The 12,700-nt window shown below is 41.7% G+C and overlaps 2 protein-coding genes across 6 annotated transcripts in view; one reads left to right on the top strand and one right to left on the bottom strand.

Annotated features, from left to right (window-relative positions):
• Positions 1 to 5,250, top strand: part of pikfyve (phosphoinositide kinase, FYVE finger containing) — a 34,948-nt gene extending 29,698 nt beyond the window's left edge. For all 3 annotated transcript variants that reach the window (XM_049594154.1, XM_049594153.1, XM_049594152.1), the window contains 13 exons: positions 128 to 185; positions 274 to 408; positions 504 to 624; positions 711 to 806; positions 1,100 to 1,180; positions 2,003 to 2,097; positions 2,190 to 2,249; positions 2,436 to 2,612; positions 2,910 to 3,013; positions 3,091 to 3,219; positions 3,442 to 3,703; positions 3,814 to 3,888; positions 4,731 to 5,250. In XM_049594154.1, coding sequence (XP_049450111.1) covers positions 128 to 185; positions 274 to 408; positions 504 to 624; positions 711 to 806; positions 1,100 to 1,180; positions 2,003 to 2,097; positions 2,190 to 2,249; positions 2,436 to 2,612; positions 2,910 to 3,013; positions 3,091 to 3,219; positions 3,442 to 3,703; positions 3,814 to 3,888; positions 4,731 to 4,846 — 1,509 coding nt within the window. In that variant the 3' untranslated portion in view covers positions 4,847 to 5,250. The remainder of the gene's footprint in view (positions 1 to 127; positions 186 to 273; positions 409 to 503; positions 625 to 710; positions 807 to 1,099; positions 1,181 to 2,002; positions 2,098 to 2,189; positions 2,250 to 2,435; positions 2,613 to 2,909; positions 3,014 to 3,090; positions 3,220 to 3,441; positions 3,704 to 3,813; positions 3,889 to 4,730) is intronic.
• A 787-nt stretch (positions 5,251 to 6,037) lies between these two features.
• Positions 6,038 to 12,700, bottom strand: part of ankrd44 (ankyrin repeat domain 44) — a 46,246-nt gene continuing 39,583 nt past the window's right edge. For 2 of the 3 annotated variants that reach the window (XM_049594042.1, XM_049594043.1), the window contains exon 28: positions 6,038 to 10,890. In XM_049594042.1, the coding sequence (XP_049449999.1) occupies positions 10,859 to 10,890 (32 nt within the window). In that variant the 3' untranslated portion in view covers positions 6,038 to 10,858. Of the gene's footprint in view, positions 10,988 to 12,700 lie in introns of all 3 variants that reach the window. The other variant, XM_049594044.1, reaches the window with a different exon arrangement.

Genomic DNA, 12,700 nt, shown 5'->3' with positions numbered 1-12,700 from the left:
TAATCATTAGATGAAGCAGTGAACAAGTTACTGACGTGGATGTAAACACATCTGGTTTGCTGTGACCTCAACTCATTCAGTTTTGATTCAGGATGATGAATCTCACCTGTTTTCATTTATGTAACAGAGCACTCTGGACTCGTCTCCTCGTAACCCGTCTCCTGTGGTGCAGAACGGTGACAAAGGTGAGTTACCTGTCTCAGACCTGACTCCTGGTTGATTGTGACTGAGTGAAGAACAAGTGTTGATGAGCTGATGTGTTTTCACTGACAGAGGACCGTCACCTCTGCACGCTGCCCTCCACCGCCTCCTCCTCCTCCATGCTGCCGTCACCAGCCGAGCCAGGAACAGAACCGTTCACACCTGGTCCCTCCTTCACTGAGCAGGACTCTCTGAGCATCCCTGAAGGTACACACACACACACACACACACACACACACACACACACCTACCTCTGTAGTATCTGTGTGATGTGTCTAAACTCTGTGTTTGCCTGTCATCAGACGTGTTTGACGGACACCTGCTGGGCTCCACTGACAGCCAGGTGAAGGAGAAGTCCACCATGAAAGCCATCCTCGCCAACTTCCTGCCTGGAAACAGCTACAACCCCATCCCCTTCCCTTTGTAAGTGACGCTGGAGGAGGCTGCACACACAGTTATTACAAGCTTCACTGGTTTGTCTCTGACTGTCATGTGATCTGTGTCGACAGCGACCCGGACAAACACTACCTGATGTACGAACATGAGCGAGTTCCCATCGCAGTGTGTGAGAGAGAGCCGAGCTCCATCATCGCCTTCGCTCTCAGGTGAGGCTGCACAGTATATCCTGTCTCTAATACGGAGTCAACTAGCACGATAAACACATCATGAAAGACTTTTATTGGTGTTGTTTGTGTTATTGTGTCATTTTTATACAAGTAATATTCACACTAGTTTACGTAAACAGTTTGATGGTATTTCTTGATCTTTGAACAGTTTTGTGTGAAAGGAATTAAAGGCCTGTCCCAAATATAGGCCTGTTATTTTAATGATGTAAGCAAATAATAGGCTGGGGATAGTAGTAAGTCTTACGGTAAATGTGTCACATGTTGCCTTCCAGCTGTAAGGAGTATAAAACGGCGCTGGATGATCTGTCCAAGGCGTCAAACACAGGCGGAGAGGAAACTCCACAGGTCTCCAGGTACGAAGGATTCATGTTGAACTTTGAGGTGGTGTTTGAAACTCTCAGGAACAAATGATGGAAACTAAATACATTTACTCAAGTTCTGAACTTTTTACGCACCTTTATTTGAGCATTCTTCATTTGACATTACATTATACATCTACTCCATTACATCTCAGAGGGAAATACTGTACTTTTTACTCTGCTACATATATCTGACAGCTTTAGTTACTTTACTGATTAAAATTTTACAAATAAAACATAAGTAGTTTATAAAATATGATGCTCTGCTTCAGATTAAAGTCGCCAGCTGTACCTAAAGTAGCAAAGAAGTGCTCCACTTTCACCAACTGCATGTTTAAGCATCATTATAATATGATACAACTACCCAATAATTACTTTTACTGTAATACTTAAGTACATGTTGCTGTTGATACTTTCTTCACAAGTCAGATCTTAAATCCAAGAGTTTTACGTTGCCCGAATATTTTTAAAGAGCAGTGTTGCTACTTTAACTTAAGTAAAGGACACTAAAAGTACTTCTTTCACAGCTGTCAGCAGTTGTGCAAATGCGTTATTAAATTAAAATATATCAGGACAGATTCACAAGATGTATTGCAGAGATTTTAGTTAACTTTTAGCTGCCTGTAAATAAATAGGAAAAACACATTCAACAAAGCAGGAAGGATTAAAATGTTTTGGCCATGTAAACTTTGTCATGCAGAAGTTGAAGCTTCATTAATTTCACTATAAAAAAAACTTTCAACTTTTCAACTGAAGAAATAATCACGTGTTAAGAATGCACAGAAGAGCTGACATATTTTCTTGTTTCTTCCTCAGCGCTGGGGAGAGTCGTGCGAAGAGCAGTCCTGCCAGGCCCAGTGAGTCAGCCTCATTGCAGCAGAGCCGCATCAGCCTGGAGACCGACCCGCTCAGTGAGTGTTCACGTCACATGACAACTTCATTCACTGAGAATTTAAAACCATTTACACGTGAAATAATTCACTTCTATGACTGTTGTGTGCAGAGGATGCAGACCTGACAGATAAACAGAAGAAACAGACTCTGAATCCACACGTCGAGCTACGTGAGTATTTCTTCCTCTGACATTTATTTATCCTGCAGAAGAAGTATTCAGATTCTTTACTGAAGTTACAGTACTAGTATCACACTGTTAAAGTACTCTGTTAAAAGAGTAAAAGTTAAATAAAGATATTTTCCTCTGAGATGTGGAGGAGTAAAAATTAAATTTCATCTGTTGTCACATTTACAGAATTCTCAGACGCCAACGCCAAGTTTTACTGTCGGATCTACTACGCCGAGGAGTTCCACAAGATGCGTGAGGAGATCATGGAGAGCACCGAGGAGGACTTTGTGCGCTCGCTGTCCCACTGTGTCAACTGGCAGGCTCGGGGAGGGAAATCTGGAGCTGTGTTCTACGCAACAGAAGGTTGTGATATTTAATATATTACAGATTAATGTGACTTTTGTCACTGCAGCCCATACTAGCTTTTGTTTGGTCTGCATCACTTAGCTATTTGGGATTAGTAGGACCTGATAAGTACAGAGTGTAGTATGTTGGTTTGTGGTCTCATTTTCTAGGTTTGTGCTGTAAGATCAGGTTTATTGGTTATAGGAGGTTTTTGCAGTTTAAAGAAAGTTGCTTATGTCAATCTATATTTTTATTATTGTCAACAAATCCCATAAAAAGACCAAAACATGGTAATAACCTCCTCCTGTGTCTCAGATGACCGGTTCATCCTGAAGCAGATGCCCAGACTGGAGGTTCAGTCCTTCCTCGACTTCGCACCTCATTATTTCACCTACATCACCGGAGCTGTGCAGCAGAAAGTATGCACCATACTAGTTTCTGTCAGGGGTTTACTCATTAAATTTAAATAATTAACAAACCACTTTCTGTCCCACAGCGGCCGACTGCGCTGGCGAAGATCCTGGGTGTTTACAGGATTGGTTACAAGAACTCCCAGAACAACACAGAGAAGAAACTGGACCTGCTGGTGATGGAGAATCTTTTCTACGGACGCAAGATGGCGCAGGTACGACAGAGTACAACATGGCAGTGGTGAAGAATCAAAAGTAAAAGTACTCTGAGTGTAATGAAATGTTAACTGTCAGTGTTTTACTGTGATATCTGATGATTTTAGATTAATATTAATATTAAATTTGTTCTTAGTAAATAAAGACAGTGACACATTTCTATAAAATAACCAGTGCATGTGCACAAACTCATCAACACACCTTTGGTCTTCCTCCTGCAGGTGTTTGACCTCAAAGGTTCTCTGAGGAACCGTAACGTGAAGACGGACTCGGGGAAGGAAAGCTGTGAGGTGGTTCTTCTGGACGAGAACCTTCTGAAGTTGATCCACGACAACCCGCTGTACATCCGCTCGCACTGTAAGGCCATCCTGAGAGCCGCCATACACAGCGACGCCTACTTCCTATCCAGCCACCTCATCATCGACTACTCGCTGCTGGTGGGGCGCGACGACGCCACCGATCAGCTGGTGGTTGGGATCATAGGTGAGAGGAGGAGGAGGGTAGTAACTCTGTTTCACCTGATAATATTTGTGGTTTTGAACATTTTTCTGGTGACGTCTCTGTAACAGTTTTCCATCTGCTGTTTCTTGCAGATTATATCAGGACATTTACCTGGGACAAGAGACTGGAGATGGTCGTCAAATCCACTGGAATCCTGGGAGGTCAAGGTGAGTCTTCATCAGTACTGTATTGGTATCAGGTAACTTGAAGGGTCCTGGTATTGTAATTTTTTAACCCATACCCAACCCTACTGTGGAAACAGTGAAACGTATTTGTTCATTTTTCTCAGAGTCAGTACGTATCTTGGTTTGTAACAGCCAGACTATTCTGCAAGCTCATGTTTCATTTATTCTGGCAGATGCGTTTTGTCCCCCTCCAGTTAAGACAGATTTCCAACTAACCTGGCCCGGGTCTGGCCCATCACAGTATGGGGACAGAGGATCATCACACATGACAGATTTCACTCTGATTGGTTGTAACTGCCTCCAGTCTCCAACACACTGGACTCACGAAACGAAGATCAATTCTCTCACCTCACATGTTTTCAGAAATATATTTTAGTGCACTGGTTGTGACCAGGACACCATATTGTTCCTTCTTTAAAAGAGACCAAGCACTGCCTCGTCTTGCACTAGTTGTTGATCAGAGTAACGAGTTGTGTTGCTAGAGGCATTTTGCACCTGTTGAAAACAAATAAACTGAGAGGTCCCAGATTATTTCACATCTGTGACTTCATCACACAAAAGAAGATTTCTGTGCTGAAGCTGAGAAAGACCATGCTTGCAATGTTTTTTTAAAGTGATTATCTCAGGATCAAAAGTTTATTATCTCGGCATAACGCAGCTCGTTGTCTTTTGACGAGTTAAATTACCTTTATTTTTGAGAAAAAGACTTTTGTTCTCTCGATCACGTGATAATTATGGAGAATTCACATGACCCTACTGTGATACTCTGAGTTTGTGAATGTTGTTTCCTGTCTGTGACGTCGTGTTGTCTGCGTCTCCTTCAGGGAAGATGCCCACTGTGGTCTCTCCGGAGCTGTACAGAGCTCGGTTCTGCGAGGCCATGGACAAATACTTCCTGATGGTACCTGACCACTGGACCGGCCTGGGCATCAACTGCTGAGCAGTGTGACATGTCCGAGTGCATTTTAAACACAGACCCACAGGTACTCACTCTGCTCAGTCTGTGAGTTCACCACAAGCACACTGGACTCTGTAAATGTTTGTGCAGACTGTAAATAGACGAGTACACAGCACAGAATCATTCCGCCGGAGCAGCGACACTCTGCAGCATTAACGTGACAGATTAGACCAGTTTTTATCTTTTCAGTATTATCGGTTTATAATTTATCCTCTTCCAAAGAGGCTTCGTTCTTTTATCGGTGCCATGAGTCCAAACTGTTTCAAGAGGACCCGCTGAAAAGTTTCAGTCTTGTGTTTATAGTTTGGTAAACAAACTAATTTGTGTAATTTAAAGTTTGTAAATGTACAGAGATGATGTAACTATTAAAAGATTATTAACTCTGATCTGTTCAAGATTTTATCTGTTTATTTTTGGAGTTAATGAAGCAGAGGTGAGAAACATCAGATGTAATATAAAGACACTGCAGCACATGTCAAATAATAGGTTAATGATATGACCAGAGAGGTGGCATTTAATTAACTCTTTCAAGAATCAATTTAAATATTAAGTCATTTATTGAGCAAAAACTGCAAATATTTTCTGTTTTAAACTTAAGAAATGTGAAGATTTGCTGCTTTTGTGTTTTTATAATCAGTTTAAATTAAATATTTTGGACTGTTTGACAAACTAAAGAATTTGAAGATATCACCTCGTCATTTTCACTATTTTCTGTCTTTTTATATACAAAATTCAATTTGATTAAAGGTCCAGTGTGCAGGATTTAGGAGCATATTTTGGCAGAATTGTAATATCAAAAGTTTTCTCGAGTGTATAATCACCTGAAAATAAGAATCGTGTTCTCGTTACCTCAGAATGAGCCATTTATATCTACATAGGGAGCAAGTCCTCGCCTACAGAGATCACCATGTTGCCACAAATACATATACAATTTAATTTTCCATAATACCGAGCGTGAGTTCCCTTCCCCTAATGAAAAGGCTTTTTTCTCTCAGTCTGTTGGTTGTTAAAAGAGTTAATAATAATAATCTAATTTCCAAATGAACAGTGAAATGGTAAAATCCTCCTCATCAGCTTCAGCAGCAAGAATGTTCATTTTCACAGCAGCACAAGACAAAAACATTTTTCTTTTATAATGTGGAGAATGAAATGGAAAATAAAAACAGCACAACAGTAACTTCAGATTTTTTATAATTGTACAATTTATATAAAACAAAGGGAAGCTGACAAACAGCCCTCAGCATGTCGTACTGCATCAGGAACTGGTATGAAAATCATCAGACACATGACGATAGCGATTGTCAGGACTGGTGAAGCTCATCTCTGGTGGAATAATAACAATAATAACAATAATAATAATAATAATAATAATAATAATACTGGCAGACAGATTCAGTCTCTCAGCGGACCTTCAGCTCAGGGACAGAACAACAGTGTGCTTGTTAACAACGTGTGCTTATCAGTCGTCTCCATTTCATTCGAACTGCAGCTAGCAGGGTTCTGGGTTTAAAATAAGATCATTAATATTCACAACTTTTAGTCTGGAGCTCAAATAAAAACCTTCAGGATGGAGACGTCACTTAAAAATCATCTGTGATGGAGAGTTCATACAAAGCTTTACGTCAACATTATATACAAAAGCAGTTTAATTTCATATCAGTACCTAAAGCTAACTCTCTCTCTCTCTCTCTCTCTCTCTCTCTCTCTCTCACACACTCACACACACACACACACACACACACACACACACCTTAAAGGATGAGTCTGAAGATATTCTTGTTCTTATCGTTTACAAATCCCACGAAAGACAAAACAAGTCTGATGTCTGCGTCCATAGAGCTAAAAACATGTTCCTTCATTACGTTTAACGGCAGCATTGTAGTTTATTTAAAATTGATCCCACACACTGTCCTGATGCCACAAATACTCACTTCACTACCAAATGTAGATTAATCCGCCGCTGAAAATAGTCCCCAATAAATTTAATTGCTCCTGAGAGTAACGTTTGCTAAGTATGGAGACCCTCTCTGCCAGTGTGATGAGGAAAATAAAAAAAGATCCTGAGAGTCACCACAATGACAAACGTTAGTGTCTCAAAATAATAATAAACTTTCTCATAATTAGGTAGAATCTCCTTATTTTATTGATCGAGTTAGTGTCTCATTATTTTGAGATGCAACTTGGAAAAATTTAGTTAGTATTTCAGTCTGAGTATCTCAAATAAATGATTTAATTTCTTATTATTTTGAGACACAATTTTAAAATAATGACTTACCTCAAAAAATGAAGTATTTCAAAATGATAAAGTTTGTTAAAATGAGTTAGTTTGTCAAAATATTGAGTTAGTATTTCAAAACAAATAAATACCGCATTATTCTGAGAAGATTTCCTCTCTACGACTCACAGGATCTTTTTTTCATCACACTGGTGGAAATGCGCCTCCACAGCTAAAGCTACACTAAAAAGCTGTTTTAAGAAATGATAAAAACATTTTTTTTATATATTCAAACTAAGTTTTTTTTGACTCAAACATTTGTGTCTTCATTGGAAATCAAGAGCCACAGAAAGTATCAACAGACAGACACATTGATTGTTTCGGGGGGATTTGTTGACAATAAAAATACAGAATATCAGCAGCCTTCAGGAGAGAAAACATCGGAGTGAGACATTATTTCAACAAAAAAAAAAAAATCTGCATAATGGTCAACTCACGCAGAGCAAACTCCTCTAAACTCTGTCATTGAATGTGACATAACCGACCACATTATGCTCAAAATATTAAAGGATCAGTTCACTAAAAAACTGCAACAAAAACCCAGACACTTGGAACGTTGCGGTGTCGAGTCGTGCAGACAGTTTTTGTTTTAGTTGTCCAGATTTTAAGATTTCTGCCTCAAAACAAACAACGTCCTGATTAATCTGGATTCTCCACAGAGCTAACTGAAGACACAAACAACAGGGCTGCAGCTAATTAACACTTTCATCATTGATTCACCTGGTAATTATTTTCACCATCAGTAAATTTATTGATAAAAACAACAACATGAAACTTGATGACAAGTTTCCAAAGTCAACTTATTGTCGTGCTTTTGGCTCCTGGAGTAAACCAGGCTAATCTGTCTGTATGTACGAGGGTGGAAATCACTTAACACGACGAGGACTGTTTCTGCACTTCACCTGACTTCACTTCAGCACGTGAGCACTATATACGAATCTGCCATGTTTGTTATTTGTCAAGTGAAAATTCTGACGTCAGTTATGTTCCATATTTATCCAAACACAGACGTCATGTGATAATATCAGTCCTGTATGAATCAGCACCTTGTTTATTTGGCATCTCTTATTTTGTTTGTTTCCTGCCGCTTTCTGGCAGCGTTTCAGGTGCAAATTCATCGCTCTTGTTCAGGAAGCAGACGTTGCCCAGAGCCTTGACATCATATCTAGGAGATAATGTCAGTAAATTCTGGTAAAATGCAGAGAGTCAAAAATGCACAAAAAATAAGCAGCTAAATTATTTTTTTTTTATTTTGGTCGTAGCAGAAATTTGAGGCAAATATCTGAAAAGCTGGACAAACCTGCACAGCTCAATACCTCCAGGGTTCAGTGATTTTAATGAGCTGATCCTTTAATTACAGGAATATTATATTTCTAACAAAGGACAAAGGTTGTAAAAGAAAAATGAGTAGACATCAAGGCACTGGACACATTAGAGACAATGGCACATAGCTGGTAGGTAGACAACAGAGGGGAGGAGGGGGAGGGGAGTGGTCAAGGCCCTGTTACTTTACATTGTAAGTGCTGGCAGTATTTGTACCATCATGTAGGAGATAATAAATACCACAACCAACTGAGGGAGGCCGAACAGAGCTTCAGGAATTTGGTCTTTAAGGAGAGTCTGGGCTGCGTGATCAGACATCAGAGCTGCCCAGGTGGGAACAGGTCACCAGTGGCTAATCTGAGGGCTGCACTATGAAGCAAGTTCAACACAGTCAGGCTGTCTGGGCCTCAGCTGGCTCGACAAACCCTAAAAGAGATAACGGGTACCAAGAGGGTGGTTACCAACGGTCTCTGTTAACCAAGGCTTTCTTCTTCAGGCTCTTCCAGACTTTAGAAATGTTACCAGACCGAATGGAACAAATCCTGATAGCGACACCAGTCATTTCACAGACGTCTCTTTCACAATGACAGAGATGTTTGTGTGATGTTGTTAGGCCCAAGTAACAGCTTGGTTTTGGATGTTAGCCGCTGCTGCTGTGTTAGCTTGATGTTGAACTGACCATTCAGAGACGGCAGTAACAGAAAGTCTGCTGATCCAACTGGGAGTCGGGTCGGTCCAGGATCAGACCTCCAGAACAAAACGGATCAAATGCAGGTATCGGGTTGATGTTTTGATACCAGTTGGTACTTAGCTTACAGCCCAACTTCAGAGGCATTACTAATGTAATGTTTTGGCTCAACATGTTTGCATCTATTACACATTTCCTCAGCTAAGAATCTGTATCGCTTAAAGATCGACTATTGATTACAGAATGATGCTATTATCAGAGGAGTTAATGAGAGAAAGATGGTTTTTTTAGCTGGCTCCAGTCAGCTTCAGTCTGCAGCATTAAGTTACCATGACCATCTTCATAACATGGAAGACTCTTCAGACTCTCTAACCTGCTGATCTTACTTCATAGTGCAGCCCTCAGGTCGACAGGTGGGAAGGAACATGGAGTCTAAACAGTGCAGGAGGCCGACAGAGGCTGCAGGATAAAATGCATAAATCTCAGTCTCAGTTCACATTTGCACAAACCCTGTGTTCAGTCAGTGGGTACGTCCTGAGTCCCTCGTCTGATCGCTACTCAACTAGAATTTGCTTTAAAATTTATTTACAAAATATTAAGTTTACCTAAAACATTGAAGCTACTTTATCATTCCTATAAGACACTGTCATTATAATCTGAGTTATTTAAAAATGAATTTACAAACAGATTATCAATAAACACAAATAAGAATTTTAATTAAAAAATTGGTCGCTGCTGGTAGAAACTGCTCGCATGGATTCACCCTGACGTCTCCTCGCCCAAAGAAGGGATCCAGGATGTACCCAGTGTGTCGTGTCCTTGTTTTCATGAACAATATTTAAACTACTAAACCTCGACATTCCAGCCACAGTTCATCAAAACCTAAAATCCAAATTTGTGCTTCAGTTGTTAACAGTTAAAAATGTTAATTATTTACGTGTGGAAGTCAAATATTTGGTACAACAACAAGCCAAAATCATAAAAAGGTTAAACGGACACTCAGCTGTCTTCATGGTCGACTTCATTTTGTACAAACAGTTAAAAATGGCTTCTTTTTTTTTAAGACAAAACTAGTCTCCGAGGCGAGTTGCTGTGCCATGCAGAGACTGAAGTACCGAGGTCGGTTTGGATTTAAGCACCCGTGAGTAGAAAGAACAAACCGTGGTGTGAGTCAACACAAGCATGCAGACCCGAACCAGAACTGGTCCGGATCAAATTCTTCGTCACCGTGGAGCATCTTACTCGGCTGCAGTAGTCAGTCCGGGGCAGTTCAGCTGCTCCGCTCATTGTTTTTTTGGAAAAAGGGCACTAAGAAAAAAAGCGCTGCGGGGTCTCCAGCCTGGTGTCACACAGGAGGCCGATTCTGTACAAGATACAGCCGAAACATCCAAGCTACGTCACGACCAAATCTCCACCCTCCTCCCTCAAGAGTGCATAGGCCTGTTTCCACTGAAGAAGTTCCTGCGGTGGAAACGGGCCTCATGTCACCAACCGAAAACTGCATCGCTCCTGGAGGGGAGGTAAAAAGTTCAGGTGCACAGCTGGAGGTAGGAGGGTAGAGAGTCGGTTCGGAGGGGTCAGAAGGTTTCCGAGTCCTCCGAGTCGTTCTCGGTGGTTCCTTCGCTGGAGGGTCCGGAGGGGTTCCTGGGGCTGCGTGGCCCCCGAGGGCCGGTGCCCGGGCCTTTACCCCCCTGGTGGGGCAGCTGCCTCAGCAGGGAGCCTGGGGAGGGAGCCCCGGAGCTGCAAGGGGAGCAGAAAGGCATCATGGTAGCCAGAATGAGAGCCAGACAGTCAGCCACCTCTCTGCTAGGAGCGCAAGCCAGAGCAGGCGTCAGACCTGAGGTAGAGAGACAGAGAGAGGAAGAGGGGGAGGGAGGAAGAAGAGCGAGACGTAGACATGGAGGAAGCGAGGAAGGCGAAGCAGAAGACAAAGGAGGGACGGAGCAGCATTCCATTAGTGTTCAGCCAGCTGACACAGTACATAGACATGGGGGGGGGGCACAGAGCACACAGACACAACACAACACAGCTGACGTCCATCACTACACAACAGATACATCCAATAATAAGCAAAGAAACAGCCTGTGGACAGTTTCAATCAGGTTCCCACTGTCACATATAGGCAGAGCGATCATGCTCTGTGAACCAGAGCACCAGAAATCCAGCTGAAAGCCTTTGCACACTGAGTCCGAAACGTTTGTCTGTCATAAAAATTTTCTGAACAGGTTCGATTTGTAACTCGGTCAGATCCTTCAGAGACGTTTGACCAAGAATCAGTGAAGAAAACGTAGCGGTGGGACACAGCTGAGACGAGACAGAGGAACGGGGCTCAGAATCATAACTCAGATAGCTCATGTTCAGCAGGTCAGATTCAGGTGGATGATGATGAAGAGGATGTGGACCGCACAGAGAATGTGGAGACAGGGAGGAAGGACAGCTCCGCCCCCTCATGCAGCTGTGGGAGGGAGTGGTGAAGGCAGATAGGTAGCTCCAGTGGAGAGAGGAAGGAGGAAATGTGTCGTTTAATTCTGTCACATGCTGAAAATTTTCACAATGAATTGAACAATAAAACGCATCAGAATCAGTGTGACAGGTTTCTGTGTGTAATGATTTTTTTCAGAAGACAGATTTAAAAAAACGGACTCAGTGTGCAAAGGCCTTTAGCTTTGCTTCCAACTGGCCACTCTTCATGTTGCAGCAAATAAAAGTATTTTCCCCACAGACCACCGTCAGAACAGACGTCTGTAAAGCTGTCGACAGACACTTCGTACTGCACACAAGGGGTCATTATGAAGGTTTGATATTTGGTGACCTCAGAACTAACAGTTTAATAATGTCGAGTGTTGCCATGTTTGTTTACATCACGCATCACCGAAGTTTTATATGGGCTGAGTTCTCAGGTGCGCCCCCTAGTGGTATCCTCCTGTGACATTCAGATTCAGATTCAGATTCAGAATACTTTATTAATCCCCGGGGGGAAATTGTTTAAATTACATGTAGTTCAAACGTAGGTACATGAACAAATCTGTTCATGAGGACGCTGGTTGTCTACGTGAACATGTGGATAAAAAGCAAGTACATCTCTGACGTGAGGAGAAAGAGTTTTTTGGGTTTTTGTACTTCTTTCAGCCAGTCACAATTGCCTTAGACAGTGCTAAACCAAGGATGCAGCATCGAGGGGAACTGGTTTTTGCAGAACATTTGCAGGTGGGGCGGCGAGCTCTGTCATTACCATGGCTAATGCACCACAAAGATTTTACAGCATGTAGGTTGCTGAAGAGGTGGTTGTCACATTGTTGCTTGAATGTTAGTTTTCAGGCAAAATATGAAGTCTAAAGTTGTGTACAGCTTTGAGTGTCTCTACAGGGAGCTGTGTCAAGTCTGTTTGGAAATGAAAACAATCTGAAGGTGGTCAAGTTGCATTGTGGGAAATGTAGGCACCAGGTCTTGACAGGGGAAAAGAATGTGTGACATTAAAGATGATATCTGAATCTGCTGCATCTGTTTTTATATATATATATTTATTATAAACGGTCCATCATAAATCAGT

Source organism: Epinephelus fuscoguttatus, linkage group LG13 (assembly GCF_011397635.1).
Source record: "Epinephelus fuscoguttatus linkage group LG13, E.fuscoguttatus.final_Chr_v1".
NCBI lineage: Eukaryota > Metazoa > Chordata > Actinopteri > Perciformes > Serranidae > Epinephelus > Epinephelus fuscoguttatus.
This window is presented reverse-complemented; position numbering and strand designations above follow the sequence as displayed.